The 15,243-nt window shown below is 47.5% G+C and overlaps 1 protein-coding gene across 6 annotated transcripts in view; it reads right to left on the reverse strand.

Annotated features, from left to right (window-relative positions):
• The window catches only part of FAM13A (family with sequence similarity 13 member A), an 848,928-nt gene that overhangs the window by 70,789 nt on the left and 762,896 nt on the right, over positions 1 to 15,243 (reverse strand). For all 6 annotated transcript variants that reach the window (XM_069230260.1, XM_069230261.1, XM_069230259.1 and 3 more), the window contains one exon: positions 4,698 to 4,793. In XM_069230260.1, the coding sequence (XP_069086361.1) occupies positions 4,698 to 4,793 (96 nt within the window). The remainder of the gene's footprint in view (positions 1 to 4,697; positions 4,794 to 15,243) is intronic.

Raw genomic sequence — 15,243 nt, forward strand, 5'->3', positions numbered from 1 at the left:
AGAGAAATGTCTATTGCGCTGTCTATAATCTCCGCAGAGACCTTTTCTCCCTCCTGCAAGACCTTTTTTGCTTCCACCTTGACGTCTTCTGGCAGTAGATCTAAAAAGGCAGACATGTCTGCCCACATCTGGCGATCGTACCTTCCCAGGATGGCGAGGGAGTTAGCCGCCTTAACTGTGACTGCTGCAACAGAGGAGAATTTCTTGCCAATATTGTCTAATCTCCTTCCTTCCTTGTCTGGGGGAGACGCTATAGGTGCGGAGGGGTTTTTGGAATGTCGCTGAGCCGCCTGTGATATAACAGAGTCAGGTTTCGGCTGCGAGACTAGACAGGCCGGAGAATCATCTGGGGCCTTGTATTTTTTCTCCAGTCTTGGCATTTGTGAAGGAACTGTTGCCCGATTTTTCATTGCCTTCAAACCCTCCTGCCATAAGAAATCTACAATGGGTATGGCTCTTACAGATCTCTTTGATGGCTCTTTGAAGTCGTACAAAAAACATTCGGTTTCATGAGAAACAATTGCAAGGCCAAAACGTTTTGCCGCTCTCTCTATTAAATTATGGAAACCTCCTATGTCCTCTGGAGGAGAATCTACCGGACCTGCTGGCGGTGGAGATGGTGTGGGGACAAGATAATCATCCCATTCACTAGCCGCCGAATCTCTTAGCTCACCCTCTTCCCTTTCGTCGTCTGACGAGGGGTGAGCTTCCTGAGTTTGGCTAGTTACCGGTATGCTAGCCTGTGGTGTTTCCGGAAGATTAGTAGTCTGAGTTTGCCGAGGTGTCTGGTAGCTCTCAGGTCTAGGTGGCGTGGACTGAGTTGATGGTGGAAACCTTTTATAGTAGTCATTCAACATATATTGTAGATCTGCTACTAGTGCGCTAGGCATAGCGAGGGGCGATGGTTGTTCTGCCTGTGGATAAGATGTTGAGGCATAACTAGGCTGGTAATGCTGATCCTCCTCCTCATCAAGCTCTTGGCATTTGACATTGAGTTGGGACGGGCTACTAGCTGCCCCAAACATTCCGTCGTTTTGAGAGTATGCATCATCGTCATCATCATCTAAAAGATGTTGTGGTGGATATGGCAACACTTTACTTGGTGAGGTATGCATTGGCAGAATATTAGACGCCTTGTCCCCCATGTTAATAAGTGAAAGGGGTATGAATCTAGTGGAGTCGTCCTGATGATATGAGGAATGGTGCGGCTAAGTATCCAGGTAGGTGGATGGCTTATACACTGTTAGTGCTGTGTACAATATGATCGTTGACGGTTCCCTCGTCGACGGATCTCTCGTCGACGACTCCCTCGTCGACAGTGTCTTCGCTAACGGGTCCTTCGTCGATGGTCCCTTTGTCGATGGGCCCTTTATAGACGACGGTCGTTTCGCCGACGTATCTTCTGTAGGTGCCGTCGTCGGCAGTGCCTTTTTAAACCTCATTGAGAGGTGCTTGGTAGATGGGAGTGCCCTGGTTGATTGGTGAACCCAGGAGGCCTCTGCCGTCGACGATGTGGTTGCAGACTAAGCTTTCTTAAAAAATGTTGCCGTAATTATCGTCGTCGACAATAACGGCGACGACGTCATAATCATTGGTGAGACCGGTGTTGTGAACGTCGACGATACTGTAGTAGCTGTTACCGTCGTCGACGGGGTGGTCGTCGACGGTTGTTTTTTCCCCAAAGAGACTTTTTCTGGCTCTTTTTGGGGTGACAGAGACAGGGATGCCTTTTTTGAGGTGCTTTTTCGATGCAAAGGCGTAGTAGGTTCTGAATGAACCTTTTTTGGCAAATGTTTCAATGTCTCTGAGTGGGAAACATCCTTTTTTGCCTCAGTAGAGACATGTTTTGTCTTTTTGGGCACCTTCCTTGGTGGTTCATCAGACCCTCTATTTCTCTCACCTGTTCTTCTCTGAGGGCGACAAGTCTGTGATGACACTTCGCTGTCGTCTGAGGAAGGATGCTCTATGGCTTTCTGTTTTTGCAGCCATAAGAGAAGTCTACCCTCACGGTCTTTGAGGGTTTTTTGACTAAAGGTGCGACAGATTTTGCAGTCTCTCACCTTATGGTCTGGATGGAGACAGTAGATACACTTCTTGTGGGGGTCATCAACATGCAGTCTCTTCTTCCCACAATTGTCACAGTCTCTGAACAGACCCTTCTTTGTCTTTTCAGACATGGTAAAGCTGTGGAGCTAGTTTCCTGAGAGAAAACAATCTTCAGTCAGAAATAAGGAAAAAACTGGGCAGAGCTCAGGGAGACTCCCTTCACACGACGTGCGGTAGAAAATCTGAGGGAATTCAGCCTCTGTTGGGAGTGTTTGGGAGGGGCTGAATCCTGATTGGTTGATACGGAAGTTTGGGTCTTTTCACAAAACAAAGTGGATAGACTGTAAAATACCCTATGAGGCCTACTGGGGCCTACTGGTTTTACTTTTACTGACTTACTGCTTTATGTATTTAAATTTACCGTGAGGCTCCCACCTCGACGACGGGGATGATTCAAGCATGTGAATCTATGAAAGATCCAATACTGGAGAAACGTAAGTCTCTTGTGATGGCATTCCTTTGCACATCGTAGTGTATCAAAGGTGAAGTGCTCACTTTCCTTTTAGATTGGGGTATACTTGTAACTTAAAACAACTGGTTTATTCTGAAACTGCTACACAACAGTAAAGTGGACTAAATTGTGAATTACTTTCATTTTTCCTCTCTAGGTTTCAGGACACATGATTCTCTTGGACAATAAGCTAGAATGTGTTCTCTCTAATGCTCTTATTGTCCTCTCCAATACTTTAATTGTACACAGATTCCCATTGTGCTGGTTATCCTAAACTTTAGGATGATTTACAATCCTGATTTTTCAACTATAAATAGCAAGATGTCCATGTATTGAACATGCAGCACATTCTTGCAATTGGGCATCTTTATCCATTTATGTTGAACAAACATATGTGCAACAGGCTGGACAAGTGATGATGACTGGGAAGGGAATTTCTGTGCTTTTGTAGGTGCACAAGAACTGAAACAACATCTAGAAGACTCTTTCTAAGATACTCGGGATAGTTCCTATTGAGATCATAAGCTTTTCTGGGGATTATGAATAACTGATGTTATTCAACAAATGCTTCTTTTCCAGCACCCAGAACAAGTATGATTTTGAATATTTATGTTGTATATTGCAAGCACCAGGCTTTCTTCTGGTTGGTTTATGCTAAGGGAATGCATGATCTAGAATATAAAAATAGTTGATCAATTAAAAGTTTAAGCTGATGTCAAAACGTGGCTGGGGTTTGGAGGTGCAATCCATCAACGAATCAGTTCACTGTTATATAAGGTTGTATAGTACTGTTCTTGGTCACCTTCTGTCTTGCAATTGTTTCTACTGACCTATGGAGTTTCTGAAGGTTCTGTGTGGACCCTTTTGTTGATTAGTTTGTATGCTCAGTCTTAAGCAATCTAGAATGCCAATTCTGGAATTCGTTACTTAATCTTGAACTACGATTCACAGGTTTTTCTTCAAACAGTTCACAATATTTCATCATCATGGAACCTCCATTGTATGTTGACTCTAACCCTAATGGATCAAGCTATACTTTAAGCTCAGTGGAATAAAACAATGGTCCTAGTTGTGTGGAAAAATATCTGAGGGTCGGCAGTCTTGGGAGTTGGCCAATCACTGGCTACTACTGTTGGAGAACTGGGAATGTTGCTGACACAAAATATATTTTAATTTTACAATTCTACCAATGGTTTCAATAATTATTTACACTGACAGAAGAGTGGCCTACTTACTACTTCATATAAAATATGACAGTATACTTTTGTTATCTTAATCACCATTGAATGTCTATTTGTGTAAATATCTTGGGAGTTAAGAGAACTGTCACACTACAGCAGACACAAATTTGAAGGACACTGCTTCTTGAACACCTGGCTATAGCTAGTGGTTGTGCTTGAGTGAGTCAAGAATCAATATTTCTGTTAAATTGATGGTAGTAATCATCAGAAGATTCACAGAGTTACAAATCACTATGAGGAAAGTGTCTTTCCCTTTATTTTAGAGGCCAGCACTGATTTAATAGTTTACATGGGGAAAGCAGTTTATTAGACTATGAGATTGATATCAGTGCTCATAAGTAGTTGAGGGAATAACTGCTGGATGGCCTGCTTTATATAATTATTCAACTCCAGCCTATGAAAGGAGCACTTTCATCCAAAGGATGTCTGAGATTAAGAAATAAGCCTGTTAACTCTCAGCTGACAGAAACACTGTGGAGGCGATAGACTGGGAAATTACATCTCCAGAGCAGCCACATGCAAGAATCCTGTGGAAGCATGAAACAAAGTAGTTATATCTTTGAGAATGCCAATACCCAGTTCTTGGAGGTAATGATCGTATCCTTTGGAGACACAAACTCATCATATATCAATGCAAAACCTTAGGTCTTCTATTTCACATTACAATTTATCTACCAGTTGTATTGCTCAAAGACAATAAGTCATAAAAAATGGGCACAATCTATTTATATACAGAATAAATGGCAGTTTGTGTTGGTATTGGGAAAAAGAAGGGCTAGTAGGCACAGTATAAGAGGCATCGTTTCAGCCAGATACTTAATAAACAAGATATCTGTAAGATAACAAGTTAGAAAAACGAAAAGGAAGAAAAGACAAAGTAACCGATAAGCTGTACTCACAATGACAGGAATGGTGCTTGCACGGTACAGAATTTGCTTGACTAGTCGGTATCTGTCATACAAAGGCTTCATTGCCTGCCTTTCGATCTTTGTTACCTAGGAAAACAGAAGAATGAAACAGAGTTTAATTTTATTGTGTGGATCAGCAGATACCCATGCCTATCATAAAGGTATCCTTTACTCAACAGACTTGTTGCCTGACTAACAGATAACCTGCTTACCTAGAAAAGGACAGATACAGGATATAGATTGTTTAGCAGTCAATTTCTCTGCAATACATACCTACCTGTCCTACTAACAATGCCACTACAGGGTCTAGTACATCCATGCAATTGTGACACTCATACAGAGGATCAGAACATGATCTACCCGAGATGGGATGGAAGTTTTATGGACTCTTACACACCTGGCCATAAAACGTAGGTATCCCCTACAGACGTCTTGCAGCGAAGTACAAATAAATAGTGTAAATAGTGCTAATGCCCTGCAGGACCAGTAAATATAGGAGACAGTCCTGCAAAGCAATAACGTCTTGAAGTTTGGCTAAGGTGTGGCTTATGAATATTTGAATTTTTAGTAAGGGAAAGAAAATAAAGTAAGAGATCATATATTTTAAGTCTCTTTATTAAAAAAACAAGTGTTTCAAAGACTATTCATTGCTTCTAAAGAGATGTGAACTAAAAGGAAAGTCAGATGAAAGGAAACATTGCAGCTGATAAAGAATACCATCCTCAACATCAACATGATGCACGATTTTACTGTAAAAAATTATTCAACATTTTAAAAGAAGCACTAGTGAATATTAAGCTGACAGTGGATCAGAGGAATAATGACAGTAAGTGGCAAAATGTTCAAGCAAATATGGCACCAGTCTCTTACAGAGTATTACAACTATTAGAGACACAACAACTGTAGGCTGGGAATGAAGATGCTGCAGGTTTGCCTTCCCAAAAAATCCATTATTTTTCATTTTAGGGCTAGCCTGTGTTGCAACGTTTTAGTCCTACCAAGGGTATATCTGTACAATAGCCACAATCTACATATTAAGCCTATACAGCAAGAATCAGACAACAATTAACACTTGCAGGGAACTGAAATATAAAATAGTTTGTCAATAAATAATCATGTGCAATCTGAGAACAGGTCTAAAATATTTTGCATGCAAATGTTAATTACCAAGCCGAAAGCATTAAGTTATCTTCCACTGGCTCAATGTTGGTGGTGGTGGTAGGGATGGGGGGGGGGGGGGGGGGGGGAGGGGGAGGGGCGCAGCGGAGTGTGGCATGGAGGGTGGTGTCTTTGTGCGCATGTGTATTTAGGGGAGGGGTGTGGTAGACTTGGCTACACTGATCAGCAACAAGACCACTAGACTACTGGGGGGCAAAAGGGTGAGAGGTATGGCTAGCTGAAAGAAATTGGATTATTATTTGGGGTGAGTGACTAACCATCTCAAGGAAAAATCACAACTCTTGTCAAATGAAACCTTAAAGTGACACTGCAATGTCAAAAAGGGTGCTTACAGCCCCCATCCTTCATATTCTGGGAGGTTCAGAGGAGTGCTCTCCATCTATTCATGTCAGTTTATTGTTTGCTCCTGGGATGCACTTCACACCTTTTCAGTGATAATTATTAGCTGGCAGGAGTGTGACAGCAAATACAAAATTAGCCTTTGGAGATTTCAGGGAAAGTATACATTTCTAAAACCTACTATTCCTTAATATGCATTAAAAATCCAACTTCACCATTGAATTGGATTTTTAAGAGCTATTCAAAATAGTTGTTGACTTATTTTTCTAGCTAGTCTCATTCCTTCTCATTCCTGAGATACAGTATTAGAATTTTAAATCTGTGCTTTGGTTTTGTACATGCGAGAGCTAAACCAGTAACAGTAGAAAAAATAACTGTTGGGTGGTAGTCACTGTAAAGACATTTTAACATTAAGGCGGTCATTATGAAACACCGTCGACCGCCATGGCGTCGGTAAACAGAATCCCGCCGTTGGCGGTGAATGGAAACCCGCCATATAATGAACAAAAATCCCATTGCCGCCAAAAATCACCAGACCACCACTCCCCGCCATGACCTTGTCGGCGGGAATCCTGGACCTCCCCACCCCGCCACCGCCAAGCACACCCACATCCCACCCTCCAAATAATGATGCACAAATCACCTTGGCAGACAGTGGAGGCCGGATGACCATTGGTGGCTGCGACCGCCATGGGCGGCAAGTGGACTCAAAAGCAAGAGGGGCACACGTTGGATAGGCAAATGAGCCACACACCTGACACACATCCACAACACCTTAAAACACCCCCAGACACACCCCACAATCCTTTGCAAGGAAACTAGGACAAGAAGACGAAGAGCACTAAAGGCAGACAGCGAATGCCAGCAGACGGGAGACGCATACCGACCCACAGCAGAGCACCCTCACCTCGTTCCCAGCCCGACACCAATCACCACACTCACCATATCACCCCCCCCCCCAAACATCCACGCTTCACCGAAAGGGAGTTAAGGACCATGGTGGACGAGATCTTGAAGGTGGAGCCACAAATATTCGGGCCGAGGTGCAGCACACACCCATCGCAAGGAAGATGGAGCTATGGCAGACCATTGTGAACAGGGTCAATGCAATGGGACACCATCCACGCACCAGGGACGACATCCGCAAAAGAAGGAACGACCTGCGGGGGAAGGTCAGGGGCATGGCATCAATGCACCACATCACAGTGCAGAAGACTGGGGGAGGTCCGCCACCATCACCATCAGAATACACAGACTGGGAGGAAAAGGTACTGGCCATCCTGCACCCTGAGGGACTCACTGGAGGAATGGACTCAGATAAGTCATCTACATTACCCCATATACACCATACCTGTAATGCATGCACCACCCCCACCCTACCCACACCCACTCCCACCAGGACCAACACCCCACCCAGGCATCAGCCATTAAATCCCCCCCCCCCCCCCCACCAGAACACAAATCCACTAACAGGCCCACATCCCTTCCCCTCTGCACAGGCACCTACTCCTGTACGTACCCACAATAGAACGACACCCCCCACCACAATGCAACCCCACACTGGTGCCAAATGCAATGTCAACCTCACAAAGGCACCCTGGGAGGCCACTGAAAGTAATACCAGCACAAAATATCTCAGTCCTGTTCACCCCAAACGTTCATGCAGCTGTTACAGACATGTTTGTGTCCCCCAACAGGCACCACCACCCATGCACCCCTAACGGACGGGACAAGGACTGCCAGTGCCCCCCAGGGAGACAGAGGCACCTCACAGAACACTGGTGAAGGATCCCTGGACACCGATGAGCAAGCAGGCCCCTCACACAGTCCTGGACTTTCACCATGCAGCAGGCCCACCCAGGAAACCACTGCCACCCCTACCACCCAGTCAAGATCAGCAGCCCAGGGCAGGCGTCACCACACCAGTGTATCCAGGCCACAGACTGGTGGGACACAGGTACAGAGGCCACAGTCTCCCACTCCCAACATGCAGGAAGGCAAGGGTCCCAGTACAAGTGGTACTGCCAGACCTGTTCAGGGGACACAGGCGCAGGTGGCTAGGGCAAGTGCAAGGCTGTCAGTGGGCCAGGGGGGAGGCCACAGGATGGATGCAGCAGCCCAGGACGTGATATCAGAGGTATTGGGGGCCTACCAGCTTACCCATGACAGGTTGGCACAGACTGTGTCCACCCTGGAGCACAGTCAGGGGATGCAGCCGGAACACCACCAACAGGCCATGGAGCAGTGGAAAGAGCACAAAGCCACAATGGCCACCATAGCAGGAGCACTGCTGCAGCTGGTCAAAAACCAGCCTGACACCCACACAGGACAAGAGGACCCCACAACAGCACCGGACAACCAGCATCAGATCATCCCAACAGTAGAAACGTTCCAGGAACTACCCTCACAGGAAACCCAAGGACCTACCATGTCATCTCCGGAAGATCAACAGCAGGCACCCAAATGTTCCCTCCGGCCTAGATATGGCACTGGAACCCCAGCTAAGAACAAGGCCCCCTTCAAAAAGTAACTCTGCAACAATATGCACTGCAACCATCCCACCCAATCACCAACCACACATTGCTAAGAGGCAATATGAACTACTGTAAGACAAGAAGGATACCAACAAGGCTGCCACCATGTTGGTCTTGAGGATTCCCCCCCCCCCCCCCCCCCCCCAACCACTTGCCATCACTGTAAATAGTACTATTCACTCACTGCAAACAATAAATCACATATCACACCTGTAACACTGCCCCCCTGTGTTAAATTGTGAACAAAGTGAAGTATGGATGCAACTGGCTGAGAACTACTTTATTGTCAACTGTGTGCATGAAGGGAGTCCTGTGAGGCAAATCGGTGGCATTGAGGAAAAGCATATAATTTCAATCCATCCCATGCAGAAGTGGGCCATGTATTGCATATCATTAGCAACCCCCCTATATGACTGACCACACTGAGTCTGTGTCCGAAACCCCAATGTCAGGCCCAAGTTCCACACAGTTACTGGAAGTAGAGTTGTATCATTTGGTTCCTGGAATTGACATCTTCCCCTTCCTCATCATCACCATCACTCTCCTCCCCTCTCTGAGGTTGCTGATCAGGACCTACATCACCCTCCACCTCCAAGAGGGGGATAGAATGCCTCACTGCCACGTTGTGCAGCATGCAGCAGGCCACCACTATTCTACACACCTTTTCAGGCCCATAGGCCAGAGAACCCCCAGAGAGATGCAGACAGCGAAATCTAGCCTTCAGGAGACCTATTGTGTGCTCTATCACCGTCCTAGTACGTCCATGGGCCTCATTGTAATTCCTCTCTGCATCCGTCCTAGGATTCCTCACTGGTGTCAGGAGCCAACACAAGTTTGGATATCCAGAATCACCTAGAAAAAGGTGCAATACAGTCGTCATTGTTATGCCCCTTAGTCAGACAGGCTGCTTCTCTTCAATGTGTCAGTTAGTGATAGGCACACTTACCTATGATCCACCCTCTGTACTCTTGGAGTTGTTCCATCTTCTGTGGCACACTACTGTTCCTCAACACAAAAGAATCATGGACTGATCCTGGGAACATGGCATTCACATGTGAGATGTTCTGGTCTGCAGTACATACCAATTGAATGATCATGGCATGAAAGTTCTTTCTATTTCTGTACACCTGTTCACTCACTCTTTGGGGGGGGGGGGGGGGGGGGGGGGGGGGGGGGATGATCGGTATGTAGGTGCCACCGATGGAACCTACCACATGGGGTATGTTGGCAAAGGCATAGAACTCCGACTTGATGGCAGGGAGGTCAGTACTTTGGGGAAACCTCACATAGGACTGTAGATGTCGTACAAATGCATTCAGAACTCTTGTCAGTACCATGCTGAACATTGGCTGTGAAAATCCAGCACCCATGCCCACTGTCACTTGAAAAGAGCCCATAGCCAGGAAATGGAGTGCAGAGAGCACCTGCACTTCAGTTGGGATGGCATGCTGATTACGATTTCCCAGAGTTAGTGCAGGTTCCTGTAAAGCACAAAGTTTCTGAATTGTTGCACGTGTGAGTCTGTAAGTGATGATATGATGCGCCACCATGGTCCTCATATCCACTAGTGGTCTGTACACCGATGGTGCCCTTCCTCGCCACAAGGGTCGGTACCTACGAGGGTTTTAAAAAAGGTGTGATGAAGACACATACATAGGCACACTTTTCATCTCTTGTCCACTTCACTGTTCATTGTAGTGTCTCTACATTAACTGCTACCTGACAGATATATATGTACATCACAGATTTTTTCATGTGTGCTACAATAGTGACTTGACAGAGGCCTAGGTGCTTAATGTGGCTAGTAGGGCCTGCACTGTGAGAAGTGTTTAATTTTATATGCGTAGGTCATGGCAAAATGTCTGCCCACTGTAAATCTGCCCTTTCGTTGTGGAAGTGACCTCATACCGCTAGCGGTTGACGTCACAGCGTAAGGCAGTGTTTACCGCCGTTCGCACCCTCATTGGTTAACATAGATGGCAATGGGGAATCCTGCCGTATCATGATCGCCGCCGGCGGTGACGGTGCACACCACCGAGGAACGTACACGCGTTCGTCATTGTTTATTCACTTGAATCCCTGATCTCGTGCGGACAGGTACTCCACTGTGTGTACTGTTGTGGCCTGCCTCTGGCTATGGATGTGTCTCGTGTTGCAGGGGAAAGGGCCCCGGCCTTCACCCAGGAGGAACTGGAGAAGCTAGTGGACGGGGTCCTGCCCCTGTATGCAAAACTGCACGGACTGCCAGAGGTACAGGTGAGTCTGGGTTTGGGGGGCAGTGTGTGTGTAGGTGTGTGTGTGTGTGTGTGTGTAATGGATGGTGCTGATTGGACTTATGTGTGCACCTCTGTGCCTGCATGGGCCATGAGGCATGGCATGCTGCGTGCGTATGTCATGTATGTCTGACAGTCCTGTCCGTCCCATAGTGGACAATTAGCCAGCTGTTCCTATCATGCAAGTGCCTGACCTCTGTGTTCCATTTCTGTGCCACCCTTTTAGGTCAGCACCCACCAGAAGAGGGCACTTTGGCATGCCATCGCCAAGGAGGTGCGGACCCTGGGGGTCTACAACCGGCGGAGCACCCATTGTCGAAAGAGGTGGGAGGACCTGTGGCGCTGGGTGCGTAAGATCAGTGAAGCCCAGCTGGGGAAGTCCTCCCAACGTGGAAGGGGTGCCCGTCGGGCACTGACCCCCCCCCCCCCTCATGCGACGGATCCTGGCGGTGGCGTACCCAGACCTGGATGGGCGCTTGAGGGCTGCACAGCAGTCACAAGGGGGTAAGTACTCATTTCACAGACTTCAGTCTGGAAGGATGTCTGGGTGTGCATTAGGGTTCATGCTGCTTAGAGGCAGGGACTTTGATTGGTGTCCATCAACTCTATGGTCCCCAAAGGGTGTAGGGGTGTCTTTGCCAGGTCTCCCATACTTCGCATCCTTAGGTATTCCAGGGGATGGGTGTAGAGCAGTACTCTGGTCAGTAGTCAGGGGCATGGCCATTGGCATAGTGTATGGTGCTGCCTGTTGGGTGTGTGTTCTGGGTGGGTGTATGTCTGGCCATTATTTACCTCCGTTCAGCTATTTACAAGTGTCTATCCTGTTTTGTCTCCCCATCCCTGTTCTCTTGTGTTGTTTTGCAACAGCATCAACTGGCAAGGGAGCTGAGGCAGCAGCAAGTGGGGAGGCAGCCACCCACGGATCCTCGGAGCCAGAGACAACCGACGCCCAGGGGATCACTGGGTGGGAGGGTGAGGGAGTTCCATGGGGGAGGCAACTACCACAGGAGGTAGTGACTCCGAGATCTCCTCCGATGGGGGCTCCCCGGCGGTGGCAGACCCTAGTGGCCAAACCACTACCGTGAGATCTTCCGCCAACCCCCATTCCATCACCGCCCTCCTTTCAGCTCCCCACTGAGTTGCCCTTGGCATCTCCTTCGCCCCAGGCACCTCCTCCCCTGCTCCAGTCAGCCCTGCTGCCCTCACAGAGGAGGCTATTGACCTCCTGAGAACCATCTCTTTAGAGCAGACAACCATCGTCAATGCCATCCAGGGGCTAGCATCAGAGGTGCAGCAGACAAATGCCTATCTGGATGGCATTCACTGTGCCGTGTCTGCCCTACAGAGATCTATTCAGGCTCTGGCCTCCTCTCGGACGGCAGCCAGTTTCCCTGGCCATTCCACCCCCCCCCCAACCTCCTCAACTCCTTCCAGCACCCCACTCCCTTCACCTGTCCAAGGTACACATACAGACATGCAGTCAAGCACATCAACACACTTCTAAACACAAGCACACCCCCCCACCACAAGCATTCACACAGCCAACAGACACATGCACACACAACAACATCCACTTCCCCCAGTGTGCCCACCTCTTCCGCCTCCCTGCCTGTCCTCTCTACATCCACACCCTCATGCACTGCACCTTCAGTCACTGTTGCTGCTACTCTTCCTGCACTCATCACAATAGCAGACATCCATACATGCACCCCATACACCACACCTGCACTCACCACTGCTACTGTAGTTGACACATGCAGCACACTCACCAGACCTGCAGACACCCACACAACATACATCCACACTAGCTGTCTGTCTTCTCTCACTGTGTCCACTCCCCTCCTCAAAAAGCACACAAATGCACCAAGACACCCACCCATCAGACATCCACCGCACTACAGCATACTGTCCAGTTACCTGCACCCACTACACGCACCCTTACACCACATACATCCACACCCTCTGCCTCCACTCCCATGCCCTCACCCACGACCACCCCAATTGCTCCCAAAAAACGTTTCCTCTCCCGTGCTGACCTCTTCCAACCCACTGGCCCACCCCGTCTTGTCCCCAAACATGCCCACCTCCTTGCCCTTTCCACTCCTTCCACATCATTGCCCACCCCTGTCCGCCCTTCACATTCCTGTGCCCCTTCCCCAGATAAAAAGAAGTCCGGGACTGAGCTGAGCCCATCTGGATCCACCCGATCAAAACAGCCCCCACCCCCTTCAAAGGACACCCTCCCCCCCCTCCAAACAAAAGTCCAAGGCCCACCCCCGTCGCAAATCCCCTTCCCCACCACCTCCTGCCCCCGTTCCGTGAGGTGCCTGGATGACCATATGTTGCCCCATTAGGTGGAGTACCATGCACTTGTGGGAGTCACGTTGGCTCAGTTGTGGCCCATGGCGATTGTAGCCATACAGACTGGACATTGACACTGTTTGTACTGTTTAGCTCTGTGAGCTTCAGCAATGAAGTTTCTGTGTCGCCTGTGTTTCGCCGGCACGCCGTTGAATCCTGGTCTTTTGTTTCATTGTTCATGGGTATGGGGCATTTGTGTGTACAATGGTCAAGTTGGATTAGTCTTGTGTCAGGTAAGTACCTCTTGCTGTGGGGTGTATGACATGCCCTTTCTTCCCTTGTGTTGTAGGTTGCGGTACTCACCGTCATCGTTGGCTGTCTCGGAGGTATATGGCAAGGAGCAGGGCTGGCACGATCTGCAGCTCTCTATCCATGTCTGGTTCGGTGCGTTGTGTTAGCCTCCGGTGAGTGTTTCCTTATTTTTGGTTAATTTCCGCCTGGCTTTGCGTGGTGGTGGTTCCCGCCCCGGAACTGACGGCAGGCTGGTGGTTCATTATTTGATGGGCGGGTTGGGCCTTTGGGCGGACTCTGCCGTCGTCGTCGGCACTCCTCTACTGGCGGTGGGTGGTTTGCGGGATCCCTGTGTTTCGTTTTGGTTCATTTTTTGGCAGTCCGGCCCGCTCCTCTGTTGGCGGTTTCTGCCGCCGGCGCGGGACGGACCGCCATGTTCATAATGAGAGCCTAAATTTCTACATGCCCTATTTTTAAGACAATGCATCCTGCCTTGTTGGAAACAATATTTAAAGGGAGGTTTTAACCTTTTAAAAGGCTATGTTCTGACAGCTCGAACTGCAGTTTTGACTCTGTTACACTGGTAGGTCTGACGCTATATTTCACACTCTGTATGGGACGATACAAGAGGTGTTGCAGTCTACTAATGACATTAAATTAACAGGCTGGAGTATACTTTGTAACATACACTCAGGACTCAGAAGTAAGTTAAATATACTAATTAGGAACATGCCAATTCACCCATATCTGAAGGGGGAGCACAGACACTACTGATTATAAGGGGTTTAAGTAAAGTGAGCAGAGTTCTAAAACAAGCAAAAATATGGGGTCCTGCAAAAGGTGAAAAATCAGGGTGACCATGCAGAAAAGGTGGATTTCCTAAACTAGAATTCTTAATTCAAGCTGCTCAATACAAGTGGCCTGTGTGGAATAGGTTAGTTGTCCGTTTTAAACTGGCCAACTAAAATTAAGATAGGCTAAGGCCATAACCAAAGCTCCCTCAAAATCACAAGACTGCATGCCAATGTTGATATAATGACAAGTAAATACTGTCTTTTCCCTGGAAGCTATTTGCCCTTCCAGAAATGTGCTAGGGTCAGTCAGGAAGGCAGCAGTGATTCTTGCACCGAGGAAGGATAAGAGAAGACGGTGGAAGTCATTGATAAATGGAGTCGTGTACTTTAAATTAGCTTGGCAGTATCTTGAAATGATACAGATCGAGAAAGAAACATTTTTAAAGGACAGAGGGAACACATTACAGGAAAGAATTATTGCACTTTAATAATGGAATGGAACTTTAGTAGGAGTAATTTGTAACTCCATGTTTCTGTGTTGGCACTGCATGTCTGATACTAAAACTTTTCATGCGTCAGAGACTTTTTACATCCATGACCAGCATCTGTCTTAAAGTCAGTAGGGAAGCTTCTTATTACTGTGCTCTCTGTAGGATCTGTTAAGGGCGACAGACTCTGGAGGAGAAGCAGCAGAGGACATATTTATTTACTTATACATATGTGTCTTCCAAGATATCTGAACAACTTACTGACCACGGCTATCGTAAGTACAGTACAACTTATCAGACTCTTGACAAAAATGCTTTAGGTAGGATGAAAAGAGGAC

This window comes from Pleurodeles waltl, chromosome 1_1, assembly GCF_031143425.1.
Source record: "Pleurodeles waltl isolate 20211129_DDA chromosome 1_1, aPleWal1.hap1.20221129, whole genome shotgun sequence".
Taxonomy (NCBI): Eukaryota; Metazoa; Chordata; class Amphibia; order Caudata; family Salamandridae; genus Pleurodeles; species Pleurodeles waltl.